The 25,972-nt window shown below is 44.7% G+C and overlaps 1 protein-coding gene across 4 annotated transcripts; it reads right to left on the bottom strand.

The window, feature by feature from the left end:
* Nucleotides 1-905: 905 nt before the first annotated feature.
* On the bottom strand, nucleotides 906-19,010 carry LOC118089823 (Y+L amino acid transporter 2). Of its 4 annotated transcripts, none has more exons than XM_060277715.2 (10): nucleotides 18,714-19,010; nucleotides 13,646-14,170; nucleotides 10,703-10,828; nucleotides 10,227-10,371; nucleotides 9,941-10,064; nucleotides 8,575-8,678; nucleotides 6,152-6,248; nucleotides 4,956-5,105; nucleotides 3,313-3,496; nucleotides 906-2,356 (listed from the first exon to the last, which is right to left on the bottom strand). In XM_060277715.2, exons 2-10 carry the CDS (start codon nucleotides 14,148-14,150, stop codon nucleotides 2,265-2,267), a joined length of 1,527 nt encoding a protein of 508 aa, XP_060133698.1. In that variant the 5' UTR covers nucleotides 14,151-14,170; nucleotides 18,714-19,010; the 3' UTR covers nucleotides 906-2,264. The 4 variants fall into 4 exon arrangements, with proteins under 4 accessions (XP_060133698.1, XP_034980698.2, XP_060133699.1 ...); XM_035124807.3 differs by lacking the exon at nucleotides 18,714-19,010 and adding an exon at nucleotides 16,351-16,579; XM_060277716.2 differs by lacking the exon at nucleotides 4,956-5,105.
* Nucleotides 19,011-25,972: the final 6,962 nt, after the last annotated feature.

Raw genomic sequence — 25,972 nt, 5'->3', positions numbered from 1 at the left:
CTTTAAAACTTGAGGACATAAAACAAACGATGCTCTGTCAACTCTTCTCTCTCTCACCCTCTGCCAGAGGAAAAAGTGTGGAGTTAAGTAGCTTCAGGGCATTCAGGCAGTACAAGAATAATTGGGGGTGGAGGCTAAAGCAGCTTCAGGGGGGGGGATTTTGGGAGGGGAAAAATATCAGTGAGCTTTCTTAAGAAGTCAGTCAAAGATGTTATGTCTAAAAAAGATGAGGACTAATCTGGAGTCCAGTCTATATTGTTACCATGAGTGATTCCTACTTAGCTACCGTGGGACTCCATACTCTTTACTGACTTATTTTAGCCTCTGGTTGGGAGACACAGAAGCAATTGGCTTGGAAGGACTGCACCATTCATTAAGAACCCGAGGCACTGAAATTCTCTAATCTAACCTGATCTATGAAACACAGGTGCCAAAGTACCCTTCTGAAGCAGGGTTAGCGGGCGAGCTAGGATTACATACCTATCAAATACGACTGGGTGTCATATTGATGTCAAATAGCAAATATTCTCTGAACATGCAGATATTCAAGGAACATGCATCAACATACCGTATATTCCGGTGTATATGACGATCCCCAACTTTTCCAATTAAAATATAGAGTTTGTGATATACTCGCCGTATAAGAAATAAGACCTGGTGTCTGGCGTATAAGACGACCCCCGACTTTTGAGAAGGTTTTCCTGGGTTAAAAAGTAGTCTTATAGGTACTTGTAATTTTGAAGTGAGTTGTGTTTGTTGTGTTTTTGATGGGATGGGGAAATACATTACTTTGAGATACAATTTTTGATTCTTTAAGGAAAAAAAGACACAACAGAAAGATTGCACGTGCTTTGGCACAACTATTTCTGACATCTCTAGACAAAGTTGGGGGATGAACATTCACATCATTTTTTAACCCAAGTTTATTCAAAACAGAAGCATATTTAACAGGCAGTCACCCTCTGCTGTAAATAACGCATGCGTTGCTTGTAATATAAAATGCTTTGGCTGGAAGGGGGGGGAAGTTGATCAGTTTATGCTTTGTGTTCATTCTATTCAGACAACTGCATATTCAGAATGAAAAAGTGGTAGTTGTTCGGCACAGATAATTAGCACTGGCAGCACAATTTGCTCCTTTAGCTGTGGTAGTAGAGAGACATCTAGCAAAAGAAGAATCCTAAGCATGGCACGTGGGATAAAGACATCAAGCTCAGCTCACCCATACTCGGAATAAAATAAAAAAAAATGTCAAGAAGGATTATAAATCCTGAGTACAGAATTGTATCCATAACAGAACACCTCTGCTTCTCCAACAATCCTTTGCATTCTGCTGAAGACGCTGTCTGGACCGTTGCTGAACATTCCTTCCTTTGTAGCACAATGGTGTCCTGCAAGGGGTTAAGGCAGAAGTCACCAGCATGGTGGCCTCCAGTCGTTGCCTGACGAGAGCTCTGACCGTGGACCATGAGGGATGTGGGGCTGATGGGACTTGGAGCCCAACAACTTATGGGGGCCACCACATTGGCTACTGCTGCAGTAAGGCAATGTACTGGGTGCGACACAGCCAGTGGCATTGGTGCTGAATCTGAAGATCAGGTGTACAAAGATCAGTTCAAGAGCACAGGGCAGCTCCTTGCTGTATCATTGATATCCTTCCACCGATTTTGATAGTCCATTGCCGCAATGCAGTTCCTCACAAATTCAGACTGCAGCGTTACTACTTTGATTTAACCAGCACTGAATGAAATGAATTTCCACGTTCTCTGTGTAAATGTCTTACAGCAAAATCCTGTGCAGGTCTGTTCAGAAGTCCCACTGAGTTCAGTTGGGCTTCTGGGCATAGGTGTGCAGCCCTGCAGTACCTTAGAACTAAAAATTTAATACAGGGATGCTTTTTCCTATGGCCTTTTGGGGAAAAGGTTGAGGTTGGAAATGCATTTATTTTAGTTCCTCCTCTACTAGAGTTCCCAGACCTCTACTTTCAATTGGCAACCTGAAGACATCTATAATGAGCTCCTTAAAAAAATCCTAGCACTTATTGCTTGTTCTTATATAATGTACCTTCTATTTTTCAAATAGTGTCTAATTACCAGCTATTGAATCAGCATGGAGACATCCTCATGAGCTGGTAATCAGACAAAGGAAAGACTAAGAGTGCAGCACAGATTAAGGAACATCAAAATGATGTGCATGCCTTGGAAGACAAAGGGAGCATGTCCCAGTGACGCCGGAGTCTTCAGGTGGAGAAAACAGTCCCATTTGTTCTACTTGGCTTTGGTTTCCGACGCCTCCGTTTCAATATCCAGGTCAGTCAGACAGCAACAAAACAGCATCTGGGCATACTTAGTGGCTGTAGCTACAAGATAAAACAATGATATGACATTATGAAATTAAGAACTTAAGAAATTAAGAACCTAATATCAAAAGCCTAGTGAGCATGGCAGTCCTTCCCGTCATTAGGACAATCTGGCCATTGCAAAGGGGGCTGCGATATTGCAGGGATAGCCAATGTAGGGCCCTCCGGATACTGTTGAACTACAACTCCCATCATTCTTGACCATTGGCCATGTTGGCTGGGTCATATGGGAACAGCAGTCCAAATATACCAGGAGAGAACCAAGTCTGCTACCCCTGGGATAATGAGAGATATGACCATTAGATAACAGTTGACATAAATACTTTAAAATCCACTAAAAGCCATAATGCAGTGATGGCGAACCTATGACATGCATGTCAGACGTGACACGCAGAACCCTCACTGCTGGCACGCGCCCAATCAGCCCATTCGCACTGTTGTTGTTGTCCCCCCCCCATTTGTTCTCCCGCTCCCCCTCAAGCTACAGCTTGTCTCCGCTGTTAAAACCCAGATCCTTTTTGTTGTTGCTGCTGCTGCTGCTGGTAGCCAGAGATTGGGTTTTAACCCTTTCTGTGCTGTTTTTTCTGGCACTTTGGCAGATGATGATTGGGTGTAACAACGTTCATTTTTTAACCCATTCTGTGCTGGTTTTTTTGGCGCTTTGGCAGACTATGTCGGTGCTGCGTATTAGTTCCAGCGAAGGTATTATTCGTCATTTATTTCTGTTCCCTTCCCCCCCCCTAAATATCGTGAAATTATGGTTTTTTTCTCAAAGTGACACACCACCCGAGTTATGCTTGGTTTTTTGGCGAATTTTGACACACCAAGCTCAAAAGGTTGCCCATCACTGCCATAATGTGTTGTTGCCTAAATAGCAGTTCAGCATGCATCGGAGTACTTCCAGACACTAATTACATAACAAACCCCCCATTTTAAATACAATAGACCTTTCTTACCTGAAAGCCTTCGCAGGTACCAAGGTCTCTTTTCTACGGGTAAATAGACTCCCAAAAAGTAAGCAGGAATTCCAGAGAGTGCTATACCAATTCCAATAATGGAATTGATTGTGTCGCTGAAGAGTGGGACTATGACTAGGAAAAGGGAGCACAGGCAATACACAATGGGGAAGAAGAGGCTGAGCTGCAGGCACAAAAAGAGGAATGCAAGTTATAGGAAACGCTGTGGGGAAATTGCAGCACGACATCACACCATATAATAACATCATCTAGTTCAGCATCCTGTTCTCACAGTGGCCAACCAGATGCCTGTAATCCTGCAAGCTGGATGAACACAACAGCACTCTCTCCACCAGTGATTCCCAGCAACTGACAACAACCCCGCCATTTTATACAGTGGTACCTCTACTTACGAATTTAATGCGTTCCGAACGCACATTTGTAAGTCGAAAAAATTTGTAAGTTGAATCCCATAGGAATGCATTGGGAGAAAAAATTTGTAAGTTGAAGCAACGCTATCTAAAAATTCGTAAGTAGAAAAAATCCTATCTAAACAGCATCCAAGATGCCGACGGAGCTCCATTCGTGAGTAGAAACATTCGTAAGTAGAGTTATTCGTAAGTAGAGGTACCACTGTATAAGCCTTTCTGTAGCTGCTAACATTGCAATATACTAGGTTCTAGTATACACATGAAATACCATTGAGTTAAGGATGCAGCTGTCTAGAGCAGAAGTAGGCAAACTAAGGCCCGTGGGTCGTATGCGGCCCAATCGCCTTCTCAATCCAGCCCACAGATGGTCTGGGAATCAGAGTGTTTTTACATGAGCAGAATGTGTACTTTTATTTAAAATGCATCTCTGGGTTATTTGTGGGGCAAAGGAATTTGTTCGTTATTTTTTTTCCAAAATACAGTCCAGCCCACCACATAGTCTGAGGGATGGTGGACTGGCAAATGGCTGAAAAAGGTTGCAGATCCCTGGTCTAGAATGACCTTCCTCAGCCTGATGTTTGGGAATCTGACTTCCCCCAGCTTCCCCCAGTACAGAGGGAAGCAAGTTGAGAGAGGCTGTGCTGGGGTATGAATACTCAGGCAGTATAACATAGGAGAGTAGCCATGATAACTAAAAATGGAATCTCCACAGCATGCCTGAGCCTGCTAGATCAGGCCAATGGTCCTTCTTGCCCAGCATCCTATCCCCACAATAGCCAACTGGATGCCAGAGGGAAGCCTGCAAGCAGAAGAGCGAAAGAGCATTCTCCCCTCCTACAGTTTTTAGTCACTGGTATTCAGAAGCACTTTTGCCTCTGATAGTGGAAGTAGACTGTAGCCATCATGCCTAGAAGCCATAGCCTTTTTCCTCCATGAGATGCCGGCAGCACAATTTTCAGAGCAGCTTCCAAAAGATAAATAACTGTACTTGATGCTCAGAATATTTCTAGGTCATGGTCTGACCAGGAAATTTCTCTCCCACCTCAATGCTATCAGGAGAAGATGGGTATCAAGGACCAATTTAGTTTGCACCGCAGTTTAAAGGGGTTTTAAGCAGGAGAAAATGTGATTCTACATGTTCTTGATAGCAAAGCTGCAACACACTCACACCTATGCGCGCATTTTGAAGCTTCTGCTCTGCTATTTACTTACTTTAATGGGTCTTGGCCTGTCTGGCTGGGTATATCTTAAGTATATTAACCCTGCAATGGATAACCCAACAAAGAACCAATAGCTGAAGCAATAGTAATTAATCAGCAGAAAGACATCTTCCACAAGGAGATAAATCAAAGTCATTAAACCCTACAAAGAGATAACAAAAAGAGAAGAGAGAGATATATATAATTTCCTAGACACCACATTCTAAACACAGACTTGATAACACACTATGCACCATGTTCTTTGCTTAAAGTCTGTCAAAAACATTTTGCTACCTTTTTGAGATTTTGGGAATCTTCTGCAAAAGCACATGCAGTTTTTTAAATCCTTCCAAGGGTTTGTCCTTGATTTTTTTTAAAATCCTTTGACAGTTTTTTCCCCTTTTTCTATGGTTGCATGATATTATGTGATGTGGGCAGTGCTTTTTTCTGGGGGGACGCAGGGGGATGCATACCACTAAACATTTTGTGAATCTTTGTACTTTTGTCCATTTACTGTATTTATTTTTCCTGATTTGAACTATACAATGGTGATTTTCTTGAGTCAAAATGAGACTACCCTTAAACATTTTTTTAGAAAAAGAGCACTGGATATGGTCACAGGTGCCCCTGATCCAACAAGAAAGCAGATTGGAGTCCTCCTGCATATCTGATCACGGCATAAACAGATCCCTTGGCCAGATGCTAGCATCCAGCAATCAAAACTGCACACAGAGTGATCAGGATCTGCATATACAACCGATGATGTGATCCCCTTCAGAATTGTATAATAAGGATGGGAATATCCAAAAGTCACTGTACTATTACCATGAGTGTGTTCTTGGTTGTGAGGATGACAACAAGGAACTGGCCTGGAATAGAGTGAGTTTGCTTGGCTGAGTTCATGCAGTACCAGTAGGATTGAGAATGCACTGAATGTAGATTTCAGAACAAAACAAATATACAGTGGCACCTCGGTTTTCAAACGTAATCCATTCCAGAAGACCATCTTCCGAAATGTTCAAAAACTGAGGTGCAAAGGGCGGTCTGCAAATTTCATTGAGAAAATTGAGAAACATGCAACGGAAGCCGTTCGACTTCCGTTCAAAGGCGCATTCAAAAACCCAAATGTTCGGCAACGGAGATGTCTGAAAACCGAAAATGTGTTAAAAGTCCTAGAGCTTTTCTTTCTTACACTTTGTAATCACTTACATTAAAAACGAGGGCAGGAACAGGTGTGAAACATTTTATATGAATCAAGCTCAGGCTATCTGGGAGTTGTCCTTCTCTGGCTCCAACGTAGAAAAGCCTACCACAATGTTTAAAAAAGTCTTATCAGTGCACAGTCCTATTATATTCTAAGGTGACATGTGACACGGCTCTCTAAAGAAATATTAAAAAGCAATATTACACAATATTAGGAACAGTTCAAAATAAAGTTTACAGAAGTAAGGTGGGCCCTAAAAATCATAGCTGCCAAGTACCCCGTTTTCTCCGGGAAAACCCCGATTTTACTTACCTTTACCCGGTGGACCCCCGTATCACTTCGTCTCCCGTTTTTCTCCATTATTTTCTCCTGCCGGCGGCCATTTTTTCCCTTTCCGATTTGCCCTTCTATGGGCACCAAAAATGGCCGCCGTCGGCTTCAAAAGTCGCATCTACGCATGTCTGGAAGTGCATAGACACGACTTCCGGTGTCGGCGGCAGCCATTTTTTGTGCCCATAGATGGGTGGAGCGACACCGGAAGTTGCGTTGACGCACTTCCTGACATGCGTACAAGCGGCTTTCGAAGCTGGCGGCGGCCATTTTTGGTGCACATAGAAGGGCAAAGCGACACCGGAAGTTACCTCGATGCAACTTCCGGTGTCACACGACTGCCGTTCCCGGATTCTGCAGTCCGGGACTTGGAAGGTAAGCCTAAAAATATACATCTCAATAAAGAGGCGCGTCTTCAGCATTTGCCGAAAGCCGTGTAATGAAGGTGCCAGCAGTGACAGACTTGGAGCTCTCAAATTTAAGCAGCGCCCCGTGCAATGCTAAAATCTGTTCCCCCACCTCTCATGCTCTGGTCTATAGCATTGTTGTGGCGTCCCCTGCAGCATGGGCACCGAATTCCACCGCACCGGTTGTGCCACCCTAAAACAGCCTCTGGTGCCAGGCACTTTCCTCTGTTGGAAAGTGGTTACTCAGCAATTCCTATGCTAAGCTGAGAGATCCCATGTCATCCGCCCCATGTAATTCCTGTTACTGGACCCGGTCATAGGGAAATGACAACTGCACCAGACTCACAACTTCTGAATCGGCCCATAGCCACTGCTATCTGCAAGGAATGGCTAAATGCGCCCTAAAAATCGGCGTAGTAGGATCTGATTGCACCAGTGTAACATAGGCATAAGGGTACATGTTCATGTGTCTCAGTCCAGGCTGGCCTTGCTGTTAGACTGTAGGAGGCGGAAAATGCAGAGGGCAGGAATTGGTGGCGAGGTGTTGGATGGTAGAGTTCTGTGTGTGCCATGCATGGCCTGTCTACTGCCCTCAGATGCGGTAGAGGGTGTTGTCCTGTTGACAGTGTTGAAGGGAGATTCAGTTGCCAATGTCCAGGTGGAACTGGAAGTGCCATCTTTTCCTTTGCCTCAGGCGGCAAAACCCCTTGCACCAGCCCTAGTATCAGTATTACAAGGCAGCTGTGAGGAACCCTTGGGCCTCCAGATGATGCTGGACTTCAACTCCCACAGCAAGCATGGTCAATGGCCAGGGATGATGGGAATTGTAGTTCAGCAAAGGGCCAAAGGTTCCCCATACCTGCTGCCAGGTGACAAGGGGGACTAGCATCCCACAGCTTGTTACGCCAGCAGAACTCTTTGCAGAACTCCTGAGCTATTTGTCACAGAGAGTGATGGAAAGGCAAGAGTTTATACGGTTTATCCTTGTACAGTACCAGAGAATATTTGCTTGGTGCTGTATGCTTGGCCTTAAGTGGAATTAGGCATGGCAAGAAAAGTTTTCTGCATTCCTAAAGTAGACCACCAGGTGGCAGCGTGCTTTTGAGGTCCTTTTCAGTCTGATGTCATTTCCATGCTGCTGATTTAGCAGTGTATGCAGAATAACCATTAATTTGTATTTTTTTTAAAAAAAAAAATGCAATGAAAAATATTCTAAGCTCTTCAGCTTCCAGTGGAATGAGGATCTGGAGTTCTGAACAGCTTATATATATATATATATATATATATATATATATATATATATATATATATATATATATCTCACATAGGAAATTCAAAAAGATAAATGGAATACGTGCTCCTATGTATCCTCTTATAATTTATTATTGTGCAATTGAATTAAACCCAATTAATCCTTGTTATAAAATGCCTAAAACTGACTAGCTCTGCACAGCAGAATCTCAGATGCAAGAGGTGACTCTGGTAACTGACATTCAATTGTATTTTACAGCCATTTTACTGCTGGATTTTTCGGGGGGGGGGGGAGGAGCACAATCCATTTAGTTTATAAGAGAAAAAGTGACAGAAGCTTTGCTAAGTTGTTGCAGTATGATACACTATTCAGTAAAATCATTTCTGGCAGAATGCTACTGGCTTCACCTGCACAGTGCTAGTTTCTGAATGTCACCTACCTGGAAGCTGCAATAATTGATGAGTTTAATCCTCCATAGCAAGACATAGCCACTGCAATAGGGATGATCCACTTAGCATGGCTAAGAGTCTCATTACCAAAAGTCTGCAAAAGAAAAGAAAGAAAGAAAATAGGCTCACTCAGCTAGTTTCACAATGCCAGCCAACTGTCACGGAAATTTACAGCTCAAGCACAAAGTCGGGCGAGCTCATTTTTGACAACAATGCCCCACCATAATCTTGGAACAGCTTTTTAAAAGCCACACTTATAATAGTTTAGTTATCTGTCACACGCAGCTAAATTGCCAGTGAGTGAATGGTTAAACAACATGAGAAAGTAAAACTAATATGTATTTAAAAGGTTGATCACAATCCACTGGTGGGATTAAATCACCTCTGTGGGATTTTGTGAACTCCTAAACTGTGTGCAAGGAGATTATTATATTTATTATACACTCTGCAATATATTTATAAGATGCAAGGAAGGGTTCCTTCTTCACCCTTCTGGAAGCAGACAACAGGGAAAATCAGCACCACATGCATTCAGTTAACAAGTACAGATGTATGGGCCCAGATTTATTATTCTCTGAATGCAGGATCCCGCTGCCGCTGATCCTGCTGCTGAACTGCGTTCAGAGGAGGGAAAAAGAAAAAAGGAGAGTGCTTCTGGGCATGCGGGGCACCTTAAAAGACCACCACATTAGTGTCGCTTGGCGGAGCGGGCACTAAGAAGCTTGCCCTGTTGTGCGCTGTTCCCTGGGAGCAAGTCCCATTGAACTCAGCAGCTTCTGCTGCTGCCGGCGGCGGCCCCCTCGCCCGGCAGCCATCGCACTCTGGCTCCTCCCCTGCCCCGCCGTGTGTGCTTCCTCCCTTACCTCCCGTGCCTTGGCCCCGCCCCTTGCCCCCCCTAGTTTTGATCCTGGGTACGCCCCTGTGCCAATCCTGAATGTATTGGACTTGTGACCATTATGCTCATTTGCCTTCGGTAGCAGTAAAGCTCTGCTGGATGAAACATTAATTGCCTCTGGTATATTTTGGGGGAATCCTGCGACGTGTTTAAGTTTTTATTTTGCTAACTATATGTTGGAATTTGCTGTGGATCAATATTGAGAAGAATTACATGACACAGTGGAAGGCAAGAGCCAGCCTTCCACAACCTGGACCCTGCAGATGATGTAAACTACAGCTTCTGTGAGCCTTGAGCCCATGGTGGATTGCCTTTTGTTAGAGGTTTAAAGCAGAGGTTGGATGGCCACCTATCAAGGATGCTATAGCGGTGAATCTCCCGTATTGGCAGGGGCTGAACAAGATGTCCTTTGAGGTCCCTTCCCGCTCTGCGATTCTACCAACTCAGGATTTGCAACGTACCACGGCCACAGCATCACTCCCTAACAGGGCAGCCATGTCCAGCACAACATAGTAGGCCACATTTGTCAGCAGGTAAATGATAGTCACGATGGGCATTGAGATTGCAATGGAAAGGGGCAAGTTCCTGCAAAAGGAAACGAAACAAGTTATTTGCAACCAATTGAAGGGTAAACCAAAAGGGAGGCACATTAAAAAAAAAAACCCAATAACAACGATCTGCTTGAAATTGGCATAAAACATTGGCACCTAATGCAAGAATGGTATGACCCAAGACAGGCATGTATACCTTTCTGGGTTTTTCATTTCTTCCGTGACGAAATTCAGTGTATCCCATCCAGAGTAGGAGAAAAGAGCTGAGTAAAGGGCAAGGGCAATGAATCCTGCATCTGCTGTGGAGCCTTCAAATGGCTCCTTGAGGTTATCAGTTTCTCCTGTGGAAACATCAGAAGCCTGCAGTTATTTACATCTACATGCCCACCCACACACAACCAATATGTAGCTTATATGAAACAGGGGCAGAATCAGAATGTTCTCTACATGTGTCATGGCATCCACAAACCTGCCAGCATCGACTATAGGGTGTGTCTGTGTATATTCCTGCTTCACGTAACAACTTCTTCTCACTTGATACTTGGGATACTTGGTTCATGTGTGAAGAACATAATAATAATAATAGCCCAGAATTAAAGTATGAGCTAGCCCAGAGTCTATATGCTGTTCAGTTTTGCTATCATATTTACACACAGAAAGTTAAGTTCTTACCTTGGGTGATTTTATAAAGACCCACAGCTATTACCACAATAAGGGCCATGACTTTGGCATATGTGAAAAGGTCTTGTACTCTGGTTCCCCACTTCACATTGACACAGTTAATAAAGGTCAGGGAGCCTAATAAGAGAACAGGATACAAATTAGATAAACCCAGTTAGCTGTACTTCATTAGAATACTGATGACTTGGACGTTTTTCAATTAACATAACCTATTATTATTATTATTATTATTATTATTATTATTATTATTATTATTTGGAACAGCAGAAGAGATCAACTGGCTATGATAAGGACTTAAATCGAAACAAACAGTCATTTGAATCAGGATCAGGAGCTATGCTGGCTGGGCCAGATAGGAGTTAATAATACTTGGAGAGCCACCGATTAATGTAAAGTTACCAGATTTTTTTCAATGAATCCGGGAACACTTTTCAACTTCAGTAGGAATGATAGGATTTTGTCAGGGGACTGATTTGTAAATCCGGGGACTGTCCCCGGGAAACGGGGACATCTGATAACCTTAGATTAATCACCCTTGATTTACACAAATGTGAAGCATCTCTGTTTCACATATGCTGTAGCCTCCCAGATGGAAGGCAGGATTGGAGAGACATTGGAATGAAGTCAGTTTTTCAGTAAGGAAACAATGGATTTGCATATTATCTGTTTTGTAGAGTTGCATTTTCTCAGCATGCCTCAGCACTCATCAAGAATAGGGAGAAAAGAAAAGAGAAAAAATGGAATCATAGAATTGTAGCGTTGGAAGGGACCCCGAGGGTCATCTAGTGTAACCCCTGCTAATGTAGGGATCTCAACTAGATAATACATGACATATGGCTATCCAACTTCTGCTGTAAAACTTCAAAGGAAGGAAAGTCCACCATCTCTTGTGGGAGTCTGTTCCACCGCTGAACAGCTCTTACTGTCAGAAAGTTTTTCCTGATGTTTAGTTGGAATCTCCTTTCTTGTAACTTGAATCGATTGGTTTGGGTCCAACTCTCTGGAGAAGGAGAAAACAAGCTTGCTCCATCTTCCATGTGACAGCACTTGAGATATTTGAAGATGGCCATCATATCTCTTCTCAGCCTCCTCTTTTCCAGGCTAAACATACCCAGCTCCTTCAACTGTTCCTCATAGGGCTTGGTTTCCAGACTCTTGATCATCTTGGCTTCCTTCCTGTGCGAGGATGTTAATACACAGATACCCAATACCGCTCCAGTTGATAGAACTGGTTTTGGAGAAATTGTGCCACACAGTGAGCACAGTGGAAGTTTTTTGGGAATAAACATGAATAGGATTGTGCTGGCTGGGTTTAAGTCCTACTTGTGACACTGACTTGGTTTTGGACAAGTCACTCAGCCTCAGTTCCCAATCTTTAAAATAGACATAATAAATGACCTATACCTTAAAAGACTGTTATGAAGATGAACAAAGGGTTTATTCACAATTTATTAAAAATGTATGCCTAAAAATATAAATTAAGGGTTACGACAAACAGGCATCTGAAAACCCCACATATTTTATAGGTATACCCTTCAGAAAGCTAAGATTGATGCAGGGTCAGTTTTTGGTTGGCAATCCAAGGAAAATCTTAAAACATCAAACAGTGCTGTCAATATGAGTGCAAAACAAATAACCAAAAACTGTTTTCAGGAGTGGGCGGGTGTTGTTTTTACAACTCCAATTATTTTTCACTAACAAGATAAGAGCACGGTGAGAACATTCTTTTAGTGCCCTCTAGCATTCAGAGACAAGGTTGCAGTTTGCTATGAAAAAAATATATTGGCTTCTGGGGAGATGCAGCTAGAGTTGCCATATTTCAAACAGTGAAAATCCAGAGAGAAAAGTTGTTGAGCTTTTTACCGATTTCTGCCCGGACACTGCTAGAGACAGCAGTATTCCATATACGGTATGTCTGGGAAATTCTGGCCTCAGATTATGAGGGGGCTCTTAAAAAGCTTTTAAGAACAAAATTTCAAGCTTTTCATAATTGGCTAAAGACTAAAAGGAACAAAGAAATCAGATTCCAAAACTGTCATATCTGATAACAAAAAAAAATACCCTTCCCAAGTAGCATTTTTGGGCTAATGGTATGGGAACTCTTCAACCTGACATAGCTTAGTGCCTTAGCATGTCTTAGAGCCACATTCACACCGTATATTTAAAGAAACTGTGATACCATTTTAAGCAGCATGGCTTCTTCCAACGAATTCTGGGAGCTGTAGTTTGTTTAGGGTGCTGAGAGTTTTTTTTTTTAAGGAGATCTTTATTCTCCTCCCAAAGCTACAATTCCCAAAGTAATCAGTTGGACTACACACACAGTATGACAATATCATCTTCCCACCATCACCTCAAAAGGATGTCTTGCTGGATCGCACTGCTGTTTGTCTCAGGGATGGGGAAACAGATGGTTTTGCTCCAGATGTCCTCAACCCCAGCTAGCCTGGTCAAGGATGATGGAAGCCATGGACCACTAACATCTTGAGGGCCATAGGCTCCCCATTCCTGACTTCTCTATCCCAGCATTCTGTTATTAACAATAGATGTTCATTCCTCAGAAAAAGCTGGTGGATACTGTTGTTGTTTATCTCTAATATCCGAGAAGCACTAGAAAAACGCTGGAAAACCAGGAGCTTTCTGACCCATGCTGCCTACCATGTATGACTCTCCAGGGTCTTGGGGGAAAAAAACTTTGTTTCTTTCATAGCCCTGTAATTAACAGATGGTTACTAAACTGCCTTAATAATTAACACACACCCATCCCATTTTCCTATCAGGTCTGTTGGAATCCAGTTTTTCCTCTGATTCTGTGGCAGGAGCCTAGGCATTTAGTACACAACCTTCCCTCAGAAGACCCATGAAACTGTCAGTTCGTGGCCTGAACTTGCATAATCAAAATAAATTGTTGCATTGACGGACTAGAATTTTACTTACAGATGCAGGCAGCCGCAATCAACCTAACTGCTCCATAGGGTGGCTCACAGAAGGGAAATATCGGCTGAACAATATAATTGGCAAAAGTGATTGCAATGACGGCCTGAGTTGTCGGCTCAATAATGAGCAAGGAAGACCATAGTCTGATAAAAGCTATAAAACCTCCGAAAGCTTCTAGAATGTAGGCATAGCTTGCTCCTGATTTAATAATGGATGTCCCCAGTTCAGCATAACACAGTGCTCCAAACAATGAAAAGATCCCACCAAGGGCCCAGAGGAGGAGCGAGAGTCCATATGAGCCACTGTACATCAAAACACCCTTGGGAGCCACAAAAATCCCCGAGCCGATCATGTTCCCTACTATCAAAGAAATGCCATTGAGCAAGGTGATCTCTTGCTTCATCTGCATTTTTTCCTTCTTGTTCTCTGCCACTGAATCCAATTCATGCAATCCATTCTTGGGTATGCTCTTTTTATTGCAACACGCTGTCCAGGAGCCTGTCATGATCTTCAGTTAATCATTACCTGGAAGTGAGGGGAAGAAGAGAATGTTTTGTCTGCAAAGCTGGCAGGACACAGAGAACACCAGGAATCACATTGTAGCCCCGTTTTAACTGCATAGTGGTGTAAGGGGAAATTTGATTTGAGTTGCATTTTAACGCGAACCGAAATACAACTGTTCTATCCGAATTTTGCGATGCAGTTCTCTACTCATATCACGCACGTTAAAAATGCATATATTTGGGGAAAGTTTGCATGAAAACATATATAATATTAGTGAAATTAGAAAACAGAAATGCTGTGGGTCGAAAAAGGCTGACAACCCTGATCTAAAGAGTGCTTGGGCCAATGGGGCAGTGTGCCACCTACCTCAGTCTGCCCTCAAGCAGACCCCAAATGCCTGCCTTCTTACTCACCACCAGTTCAGAAGTTTTAGGGCCTGTCAGCTTCCTCCTTCGTCTCAGTGTTGTCCTTGTTGAACAGGAATGGGGATGGGAGCAAAGCCAGAACTACTTGGCTCTGCCTCACATTGACTATGGTTCCTTGTGCATTCCGCCCCACCACTCCCAATGGCCACCAGCTACTACTGTTGACTTCATCGAATCCAGGGGTGAGAAAACTGTTCGCAGCCTGAGGGCCACGTTCCCACCTGAACAGCCTTTTGAGGGCCACATGCCCATGGTGGATGGGGCCACAGGCAAATGTGGGCAATTCAAGTAATGAAAAATTTACCTTCGTACCATAAACTAGTTTCTACACACACAACACTGAATCCTTGCTCCATGTGAAGAAGAGGCATTATCAGAGCTCAAGGATAAATTTCCTGTAAGCCAAAGCCACTCAAGGGAGGAAGCAAGACCAGTGAAGGGTGTGCTCTGGGGAGAGTTCTGAGGGCCAGGTATGGAGGCCCAGAGGGCCGCATACAGTCCCTGTGCTCGAAGTTGCTCACCCCTAATTGAACACCTCCCTTGGTGTTGCCTGCAACAGTGGGCTCTGCCTGGAGAACATTTCAGCCACTGCAGAACCACAGCAGCTAGATTTGTTCACTTACTATCTCACCCTCACCTTTCTCCTGCAAAATCCTCCATTACTCCAGTTGGCGTGAATGTAACTGGAAAGTTGTGCAGCTGCCATCAACCACGTCATAATTTAACACAGCCATGTGGAGCAAGGAAAAAGACTATCCCCACCCCCAGAGTTTGTTTATAGCCTTGTAAATTTAGGGGTGTTGTAGAGGAATGGCCCACTAACCAATCTGGTTGCTGACCACTGTTCTATCTTGCATCAAAATAAAATGTTGAAAGAAACTCAGTAGCACAATATGACATAGGGCTTGTTCACACAATCAGAGATAATCCCAGGTTGTTTCCAGATGGTTGCCCCCGAGGTTGTTCATGTGAATCAGACTTGTTATTTCAACTGAACTGTCCTGGATTGAACAGGGAGCAGTTTTCTGCTGCCACAAATGCCTGCCAGACACGCTGTGTGCTTTCCGCAAATTGGCAGGGCCAAGCTTTAGTTCATCCGAGGTAATTGCTGCTTTCTCCACTTAAAGTACATCCCTTACTTTAAGATCAAGGGAAGTTGAATCATCAACTAGGGATTCTTTCCACCTCATTCCTCTCGAGCCACATTGATGCCAATGACTGTGCATCCAAAGCAGAAGAAAGCACTCTAGATTAACTTACCTTGGGTTTCTGGTTTTTGTTTTGTTTTTAATGCCCTTAATCATTGATGCAATACAGTAGTTGACTGGTAAATGTTTGTTAAAAACAGCTGTTGTGAGCCAGGCATGGCGTCAGCCCTGGTGATGGAAAGCCAGTTGTGCTTGCTTGTATCAAACTTCAAAACACAGCTATTGAGCATGTCCAAATGCATGCTGGGAAGAGGAATGTTTCTTGTAGGGATGGACACAGGCCAAGTGTGCAAAACAACCTCCCCCAAAGACATATTATAAGCCACCCATCCAAAAAGCACATCGCAGTCTGGACTTACGTTTATTATCCAGTGTAAAAAACTGAACACCCCCCTCCACGATAGGAGAATAAAATGACCTGGTTTTCCAGCTAGTCTACAATTTTTAGAAGTAAACTCTAAATCGACACATGCTCTACCCTTCAAATGCCCCATCTCTCATATCAAAAGGAGGCTATTGTTCTGACCTACAGCTGGTAAATAAATATCAGAGGACGGTTAATGCTTACCCATGGATCGCTGATGTCCTGTTTAACAAGAAGATGGCTGTAACTTCAGGAACTCAAAAGTGAGCTAAGGCTGTAAGTAAGCAAGCAGCTGCCTGGCAGGAAGGGTAAGTGATATGAATATGAATGCTCCCCTCTCTGTGTGCTGCTATTTGTATCCCCACAGCAGGGTAACCAAAATCAGCAGCAGCAGCAGCAGCAGCACATCAAGGAAACTGCTTTCCCCCAAGCCGCTCAAGTTTGCTAATGAACAACAACTGCCAGGGCTACAGCCAAGGGCCCCCCCCCCCGAATTTCTAGGAAATTCACTGGTGTTTGCTGAAGAAAAAGGAAACTGCCAAGTCGATTATGTTTTCCCTCCTCTACATTCTTAGATTTTGTTTTTCATGATGTCTTTGGGGGGGGGGGTGACCACAGACACAGTTGCAGGCAAATTCAGGAGAAAAGAACTACATGACTTAAACCAGGGACAAGATTCAAGCAAAATAAAGGAGAGGTCTAAAAAGAATGGGTCAAAAACGAGTCGCTTGAGAGATGATGAATAAAGAAAAGGATCTCACACCAAGCCTGAACAACATGTGTGAGAATGTCCCGACATGCTCATAACAGCTTGCTCAGCAAAAGGGTATATGCTTCTTTTACTGTGAACATTTTATATACAGTATTTAAGTCTGGCTGCACCAGGTTGGTGAAGGCTGGCAGAAGTCGGCACGTTCCAGAGCAGACTTGGAGCACTCCTGTGGACTCCAGGGAGATTACACTAAAGCCTGCTTCCCACTTAATTTTTTTATAGTCAGCTACAAGATGAGCAGCCCCATCCATTGTGAATATGGTGCACTGGTTCAAGTGTCCATGTTTCCTTGCAATAAAAATAGAAGTGGCAATGGGCAAAATCTCTGTCCCCTCCAGTTCTTATTGCAGGGAAATCCAGCCATTGACATGTGCACAGGTACTTGGATACCTTCTTTCTAAGTCAGAGATCGTAGAGTAAGGTTGCAATGGGGGTAAAACGTTCCAATTCCAGTGGAATTGCATGGGGATTCAAATAAATTTGGGTACTTTTTATCCCTGAGTCAAAAAAAAAAGTCACATAATAAGACTTGGCCCTAGGATGGGTTAAATTGGTTGCTCGGTTGCTGGCGGCTGAAAATGTTGTTCCCGGTAGGGAATCTAGGTTCAAATCCCTGCTCAAGTATGAAGCTTGCTCAGTAACCTTGGTAAAGTCAGTTTCACTCAGACTAATCTCCTTTACAGTTTGAAAACATGGGGTTCCACAAGAGAGGGGCACAAAAGAAATTTAGCAAGAAGTGACAAATGGGGAAGCCCGCTCAATGTGCCTAAATTAAGCTGGTGGAACCTCCCTCTTCTCTTGGGTCAATTTGATCTGCAACATGCAGACCCTCAAATATGGTGCGGAACAGTGGTGGAATGGTCACTGCATCCCCTTCCCAATGTTCACCGTGTCCTCTTCTGAAGACAAGCAGATGGGAGGAAAATGCTGGGGCATTGGGAGAAGATCTCTATCCCCGGTTGGTCCACATAGAATGCAAGAAGAGCCTGTCGATCACGCCAGTGGCTCATCTGCTCCAGCATCTTGTTCTCACAGTGGCCAAGCAGAGGCCAACAGTGGAGGTAGAGCATAGCCATTGCAAAGCCTTCTCCATGAATTTGTCCAATCCTCTTTTAAAGCCACCCAAGTTGGTGGCCATCGCTGCCTCTTGTGTGAGTGGGCTCTACAGTTTAGTTATGCACTTTGTGGATTAGTACTTAATTTTACCTTTCCTGAATCCATCAATATTCAGCTTCGTTGGATGCCCACAAACTCTTGTGTTGTGAGAGAGGGAGGGAGGAAAATTCCCTATCCGCTTTCTCCATGCAACACATCATTTTATAAGCATCTATCATGTCACCTCTTACTCTTCTTTTCTCTAAACTAAGAAGTCCCAAATGCCACAACTTTTCCTCATGGGCTGTTGCTCCCGGACCAAAATCCCATGCAAACTTTGCAGTACTGTACTGAAAGCTTACTTTTCTCTGCCTTTTGTTGGAACACTTCCAGGTGCGTGTTACATTTCAACACTGGTGTCTGAGCACAGGAACACAGAAAGCTGCAGATCAATGGTCAATCTTGCTCAGTATTGTCTACATTGAATGACAGTGACTTTCCAGGGGTTCAGGCAGGGGACACTCCAAGCCCTGCCTGGAAGTACCGAGGACCAGCTCTGAGACCTTCTGCCTGCAAAACAGATGCTCCACCGGAGAAATCCTAACATTTTATTTTTTTAATGCTTATGATTTTTTTTTTAAACACACACACACACACACACACACACACACACACACACACAAAAGAAAGAGAGACTTACCAAGGTTTCCTGACCTGTTGTCCTCCAAAACGATAAAGCCTCCTGTTTGGAACTGATGTGATGGAAGCCAAGGCCCAGAATGAAGCAAAGTGCAATGCAGTCGAAGAAACCGGACGGAAAAAACAGCCTTGGCCAGTGTCTTGTGAGCAGCAGCTTAAGAAGTTAATGAGTGTAGGAGAGCTATGAGGCAGTCAAAACAAAGGGGCCAGGGTCAAGGAATGCAGTTGTGTTCCTAAAGTCAAAAGGCAGCTGGAAGGAGCTTACTGAGCAGCCTGTAGCTATGGGGATATGACCCAGACCAGTCAGGCCCTGCCTTGGTTATTTCCACCCCCACCCCCCCAAGCGTCTGTGGGTTATTTTCCCAGCACTTTTTGCTCTCCCTCCCCAACTTCCACCTTCTCCTTCATGCATACTGGCTGCCAGGATTTATCATCAACCCAGCAGTAACCAAGGACAGATCAGACGGCTGGGATCTGGGATATACAGTCATACCTCGGGTTACAGATGCTTCAGGTTGCGTCTTTTCAGGTTGCGCTCCCATGCCGAATCCAGAAGTACCGGAACGGGTTACTTCCGGGTTTCAGCGCACATGCATGTGCAGAAGCGCTGAATCGCACTTTGCGCATGCGCAGAAGCGCCGAATCACGGCCTGCACATGCGCAGACACGCAAATGTGGGTTGCGAATGCTGCGGATTGCAAACGTGCCTCCCGCATGGATCACTGTAAGGTTATGCTGTGTTGGTGCTTCTAATTCCCACTAGGTACCACATCCCAGGCTGCTCTCCTCCCACCCCTGCTAGTCCCTAGAGGTAACAACCATCAGCCACGACTCTCTAGTTTGGTGTGCGTGACCACAATACAGTGGCAGAGTTAGGGAGGGGCTATCCTGTGTGTGCAGCCTGGAGAGTTGCTTCCAATCAGGGCAGACAGTACTGAACTAGATGGACCAAAGATCTGTCTCAGTTTAAGACAGCTTCCTGTGCCCTTGTTTGTGTGTTTTTACTGAGGTGATTTCAGCTATTGTCTAGCCAACTCTTGCATCAAGCCCAACTTTTAATAGCCTATGAGTCAAGTCAAGAGAGATATTGATTCACTCCAGGCACAATGGAAAATGCCGCCCCTGCTTCCTCTTTCTCTGCAGTCGCTGGGGGGTGGCCCTGTGGAAGGGGGCAGGGAGGGGCATGAGGGTGTGCAGAAGTCTGGCGCCAATGCCTGCCATCACTCCTCTCACCTGTCCAGAGTCTGTGGTCCTGAGACAACCACTTCATCATGCCTCATGGGTGCACTGGACCTGCTGTGTATACGGTATACAGTTTGTGTATACACAAACCAACCAACACAGCCCAGCCATTTAAAGCAGAGTTTCCCAGCTGTTTTTGGACTACAAATCCCATCACCCCTAGCTAGCAGGACCAGTGCTCAGGGATGATGGGAACTGTAGTCCAAAAGTGGCTGGAGACACTGGGAAACACTGATTTAGAGTAAATGCTGAAAATTGAAGAGTCATGATAAACATCCTGAAAGTTCCAAAAACTCCATGTAGGAGGAAAGCTGCCATATTGGAAAATCACAAATATCCATTTGTTTAGCTACACTTAGGGCTCACTCACACTTCTGCTTGTCCCATGCCTAGAAGGCACAGGTTCAAGCAGTTTTGCACTTGTCCCATGTTTTCTAGGCATAGGTCCGAGTGGTTTTGCCTCTGCCCTGCTTTCCCCCAGAAACTCTGCTCTTTAGCGCTTAATTGGAACAAATGGCAATCTGCGAAAAACCCAATTGCTGCTTGTTCTGATTCAGCACTAAACCTCAGGTTTTCCCCAGGGGAAAAGTGGCAGAGGACTGAATGAGCCCTGGAGGCAGTCATATCTCAGAAATTTACATGAAATATCCGAATCTAACAACTGAAGGGAATGTTCTTGCATTCAAAATGGCCTCAAGTTCTCAGAGAAGAATTTGGGATGTGAGTTTGGTAGTCTTTTCAAATGTTTATTACCACACATGCCTTTTTATTTTAAATACCTGGGTCACATAATAATTTGACTGGACTGCAAAGCTTCAGCGACAAAATTACAAGAGAACATATATACAGTATATATATATATATAGAGAGAGAGGAATACTTAGAAAAAAATTAAGAGGAAAAAGAAGGCTATTGCAAAATAGTAATTTAAGAGGGCTTGTTGCTGTAAACCTATTTCTAGGTCTGAGAAATTCTATTCCTCCTGTATCGCCATAATGACTGTCCTATTTTAAGCAAGAAGGGGGAAGGGGGAAGAAAGAAAGTAAAATGATACCATGTATTGCACCTGCTTCTGCTGGCAAATGTGTGCTAGGATTCAAGTTTCAGAAAGCTTTTCCCACCCCAAAACAGGGTGTTCCCCCATCTACACAGACATGTATTGAGCAGGAAAAGAAACTGAATCCTGCTTGCCTGTGGGGACACTTCTTGCTAAGTGTGAGCTGCAAAACACCTCACATATGATGTTGCTGGCCCAGCAGAAAGCAGTGATGATCTCCTCCTCAAGCATTGCAGAGGAGAGTTACTCTAGTTATGTTTCTCTCTACAGTGAATGATCAACAGATGGTTGTCTGATCACCATCCTTCCCTGCATATAACCAGGAAGCATGTTGTTGTTGGTTTTTTTTGCTGAAGTCTGTGAACTTGGGTGACCTATTTATTACACAACTAGTATCTTGAAGCCCGTTAAAATAATGGGTGCTAGAGCGCGTGTGTCAGCAGCGGCCGCGGCAAGGCCAGATCGCAACCCTGGCGCTCGGCTATAGGAGAAGCCGGGGCCGCGGCATCACACCGTGCTGCCCGGAGAGGCGGGCACAACGGGCGGCCGGGCGGGAATGGAGGGGAAGCCCTGGGACCACGTAGGCGCTGCCTCCGTCGCCGCCTCCACCGGCGGGGATGTGCACCAAGGGCCCCAGGCTCCCCCGATGGACCACCGAGCAGCTGAAGAGGCCGAGCGCTGAGCAGGTGGGAGAATGGGGTGCGGGAAGATGGTGGCTTCGTTGAGCATCTCGCTGTTCCGCAGCAGCAGCCGCTCTTGAGCGGGAGGCGGGAGGAGAAGCTGCCAGTGGCTCGTTTACTGGGTTCTGGTTCTCTTCATCGGTGGGGAGAGGTGTGTGCGTCCAGTCTCTGCGTCCAGTCCCTGTGTCCGTGGGGCACATGCGCAGTAGCGCAAACCCAGGGACACAGGGACTGGACGCAGAGACACGGGGACTTTATTATATAGGATTCATCCTGATTTGCTGCACAAAGCTTGCCTGGAGGTTAGAGGATGCCTAGTCTTAATAGAGCACTTATTCTCAGGAGTGCCAACTTGAATAAAATTTTGGAGGGGCAGGTAAGCCCCACCCCACATAATCAATCATATGATGGGGTGTGCACACCCCATCTGAATGGCAACGTCCATCAACTTGGGGGAGAGGCCCCATCATATATTTTATTGGGCTGAAGAGACCTCGGCCCCTAGGTGTTGGCTCCAGTGCTCATTCTGATTTGTTTGTGGGACTGTCACATGACAGTGAGCATCCAACCTGATTCCACCTTCAATTGCTTTCACACTGGTTATACATCTTCCTGTTAAATCAGGCATCCCCAAACTTCGGCCCTCCAGATGTTTTGGCCTACAACTCCCATGATCCCTAGCTAAGAGGACTAGTGGTCGGGGAAGATGGGAATTGTAGTCCAAAACATCTGTTTTGGGGATGCCTGTGTTAAATAAATGTTTATCCCATGCATTGTAGTGCATTTCCCCATTGCTTTCTTAACCACAAAAGTCATTTTTGTAATAATAATAAAAAAGTGGATTTGTTGTGTCAGAACAACAGATCACGTTAGGCGACTTTAATTGCTCGGAGCAAAATTTCCAGTTTGTGACTGAATTCTGTAGGTCTGGAGGTGACTTATGGTAGATATACAGTATCTAAGACCCGGACCATATTGGAAGTACTGATTTTTTGGGCGATTTTCCTTATTTTATAATTAGCTTAAAGACTGCATTATTTGCCAAAAAAAAGAGGGGAAAAAGCTCAGCAACTTTTGTGTCTGGATTTTCACATTTTGAAATATGGTAACCCTGGTTTACTAAGCATAATACATGTGTACTTTTTCAGTTCTTTTCTCTAGTTCATACAGTCTAGCCATCTAGCTCATTCCTTTTTTAAAAAATAAATTATTTTTATTAGTTTTCAAAATTATTGCAAATCAAACCAAATTACTTTAATTTAATATGATTTCTTAAAAATAACCATTTCCTCCTGTAGCCACATAATCTCTTCTTTAATATCCACTTGAGCCTTCACTTCTTGTAAGTCCGTTCTTGCAGCTAACCATCATTCTCTTCTTATATACAGTGCCTCTGTTACTTCTTATAAATATAAAAGCCATCTAGCTCATTCCTTGCCCTCTTGAAAACAGCAGCCAATGCTGCAGACAAAAAAAATTGGGGTTCAATATGACCTTAACAGATTGGAAAACTGGGCCAAAGCTAACAAAATGAATTTCAATCAGAACAAATGTAAGGTTCTGCACTTAGGCAGGAAAAATAAGCTGCACAAATATGAGATGAGAGACACATGTGAAAATAATCTAGGAGTATTAGTAGACCACCAGCTTAACACAAGTCATCAATGTGATGCAGCAAACAAAAAATGCTAACGCTATTCTAGGCTGCAACAACCGAAGTATAGTGTCCCAATCAAGGGACATTGCTTTTTCTGCCTTGGTCAGACCACATCTGGAGTACCATGTCCAGCTCTGGGCACCACCATTTAAGAATGATATTGACAAGCTAGAATGTTTGCAGGGGAGAGTGAACAAGAAAACCAAGCCTTATGAGGACAATTGAGAGAGTTGGGTATGTTTAGCCTGGTAAAGAGAAGAGAAGGGCTGTCACATCGAAGATGGATGGCCACGTACCCCCAGGATGCTTCCCCCACCCCCCTGGGACATTCCCCCATCCCTGGGATACTAGGCCCTCCCCTGGGATTCTAGCCCCACCCCTGGGGTGCTAGCCCCGCCCCTGGGTGCACGCTGCTCCGGGTGGCGGAGCTAACTGCTCTGGTGCTTTGCCTGTGTACTGATCTGATCTATGTATTAAGTCTTGGGCAAAAACCAAGCTGGGAATTTGAGTTCTTCGTCTAGCAGTGCATTCCAGGACACATTCTAACATTGTATCATGGGAACCACATTTTGGTGACCCCATAATTGAGCCAAAGCCTCACTTCACTCAGTCAAACTCTGCACAGTACTCCATTTACGTCACAAGAGACTGCTGTTGTCAAAACCTTTGCCCTTTACAGCTTCCTGCATTCTTGCACTGTATGTCAGGCCTGCCACTCACCAAACACTCCAAAACTCCTTATTAATCCTGCTGTTGCTGCTGTTGCTGCTAGATTTAGTCTGTTACGTTATTTCAAGGAATGGAGAACACAAATGAAAGAGGTAAAGAATACTAATGGGAAAAGGAAAAGTGATGAAGTATATGGTGATGTAAAAATTGGGCTTTGGCTTTTGCTGCTCAACTCCCCATGGGACTCTGAGTCCCCGAAGTCCGTGATGGGTCAGAGCAGAATAGATGGAGGTAGGATCCAGTGGAGAGAAAGGCAGATCTTTATTTCTCTGTTGCAACAGAGTTCCCTCCCCTCATTGCAAGGAGGTAGGAGAGACCCAGAACAATGGAGTTCAAACCCCTGTAAGACTTTTGAAATTGTCCACTCCTTAGCCCAAGACCAACCCAAAAGCATCAGACATACATCACAGGAGGCAATGTCCCACAGAAATTTGAGCATGAAGCTTCTCTCCTGTCTGCCAGGATATCTGATAAAGCATTTCCTAGGCAGTCGGGGGATTGCTTTACTTTGTTTCTAAATTCTTTATTTACAAACTAATATCTATTGGCACCTGGGACCCACCTGAGACCCAGGTGGCGCTGTGGGTTAAACCACTGAGCCTAGGGCCTGCTGATCAGAAGGTCGGCGGTTCGAATCCCTATAAAGGGGTGAGCTCCTGTTGCTCGGTCCCAGCTCTTGCCCACCTAGCAGTTCGAAAGCACATCAAAGTGCAAGTAGATAAATAGGTACCGCTCCGGCGGGAAGGTAAACGGCGTTTCCGTGTGCTGCTCTGGTTCGCCAGAAGCGGCTTTGTCATGCTGCCCACATGACCCGGAAGCTGTCTGCGGACAAACGCCGGCTCCCTCGGCCTATAGAGCGAGATGAGCGCCACGACCCCAGAGTCGGACACAACTGGACCCGATGGTCAGGGGCCCCTTTACCTTTATCTATTGACAGCTTAACAGAAACTTGCCAGACTGGGTTTCCAGGGAGGGGTAAGCCCCTACATCCCAGGCAGTTTTATTAATGGGATATGCAAGTGAAAAGACAAGGGGGAAGCTTTGAGGTCATTTTGGGAGAGTCAAAATGGCTTTTGGGGATTGTTCTGTGTGCTTAAATAAAGTGTTATTTGTCTCAATGAATTTTCCTGTGTGTGCACACCCTAAATTTCACAATGAAATGGGGGAGAAGGGAGAAACAAAATGGTGAGGAAATCAAACTAGCTTTCCATACCTTGAATTCCTCCCCCCCCCCGCCCCACAACTGTAACTGTTTATTTCAGAATTTCAGAACTTCCCTGACTTCTAGGCATGCAAAACATCAACAACCCAGGACACTCACTGAGCTCTGCTTCACAATTCTCTTATTGCTTATTGCCTTGATATCTGCTGGGAGGGTGTTCCACAGGGCGGGTGCCACTACCGAGAAGGCCCTCTGTCTGGTTCCCTGTAACCTTACTTCTTGCAATGAGGGAACCGCCAGAAGGCCCTCGGCGCTGGATCTCAGTGTCCAGGCTGAATGATGGGGGTGGAGACGCTCCTTCAGGTATACAGGACCGAGGCCATTTAGGGCTTTAAAGGTCAGTACCAACACTTTGAATTGTGCTCGGAAACGTACTGGGAGCCAGTGTAGATCTCTCAGTACCGGTGTTATGTGGTCCCGGCGACCACTCCCAGTCACTAGTCTAGCTGCCACATTCTGGAATAATTGCAGTTTCCGGGTCGCCTTCAAAGGTAGCCCCACGTAGAGCATATTGCAGTAGTCCAAGCGGGAGATAACCAGAGCATGCACCACTCTGGCGAGACAGTCTGTGGGCAGGTAGGGTCTCAGCCTGCGTACCAGATGGAGCTGGTAGACAGCCGCCCTGGACACATAATTAACCTGTGCCTCCATGGACAGCTGTGAGTCCAAAATG

This window comes from Zootoca vivipara, chromosome 8 (genome assembly GCF_965207765.1).
Source record: "Zootoca vivipara chromosome 8, rZooViv2.hap1.1, whole genome shotgun sequence".
Lineage (NCBI taxonomy): Eukaryota > Metazoa > Chordata > Lepidosauria > Squamata > Lacertidae > Zootoca > Zootoca vivipara.
This window is presented reverse-complemented; position numbering and strand designations above follow the sequence as displayed.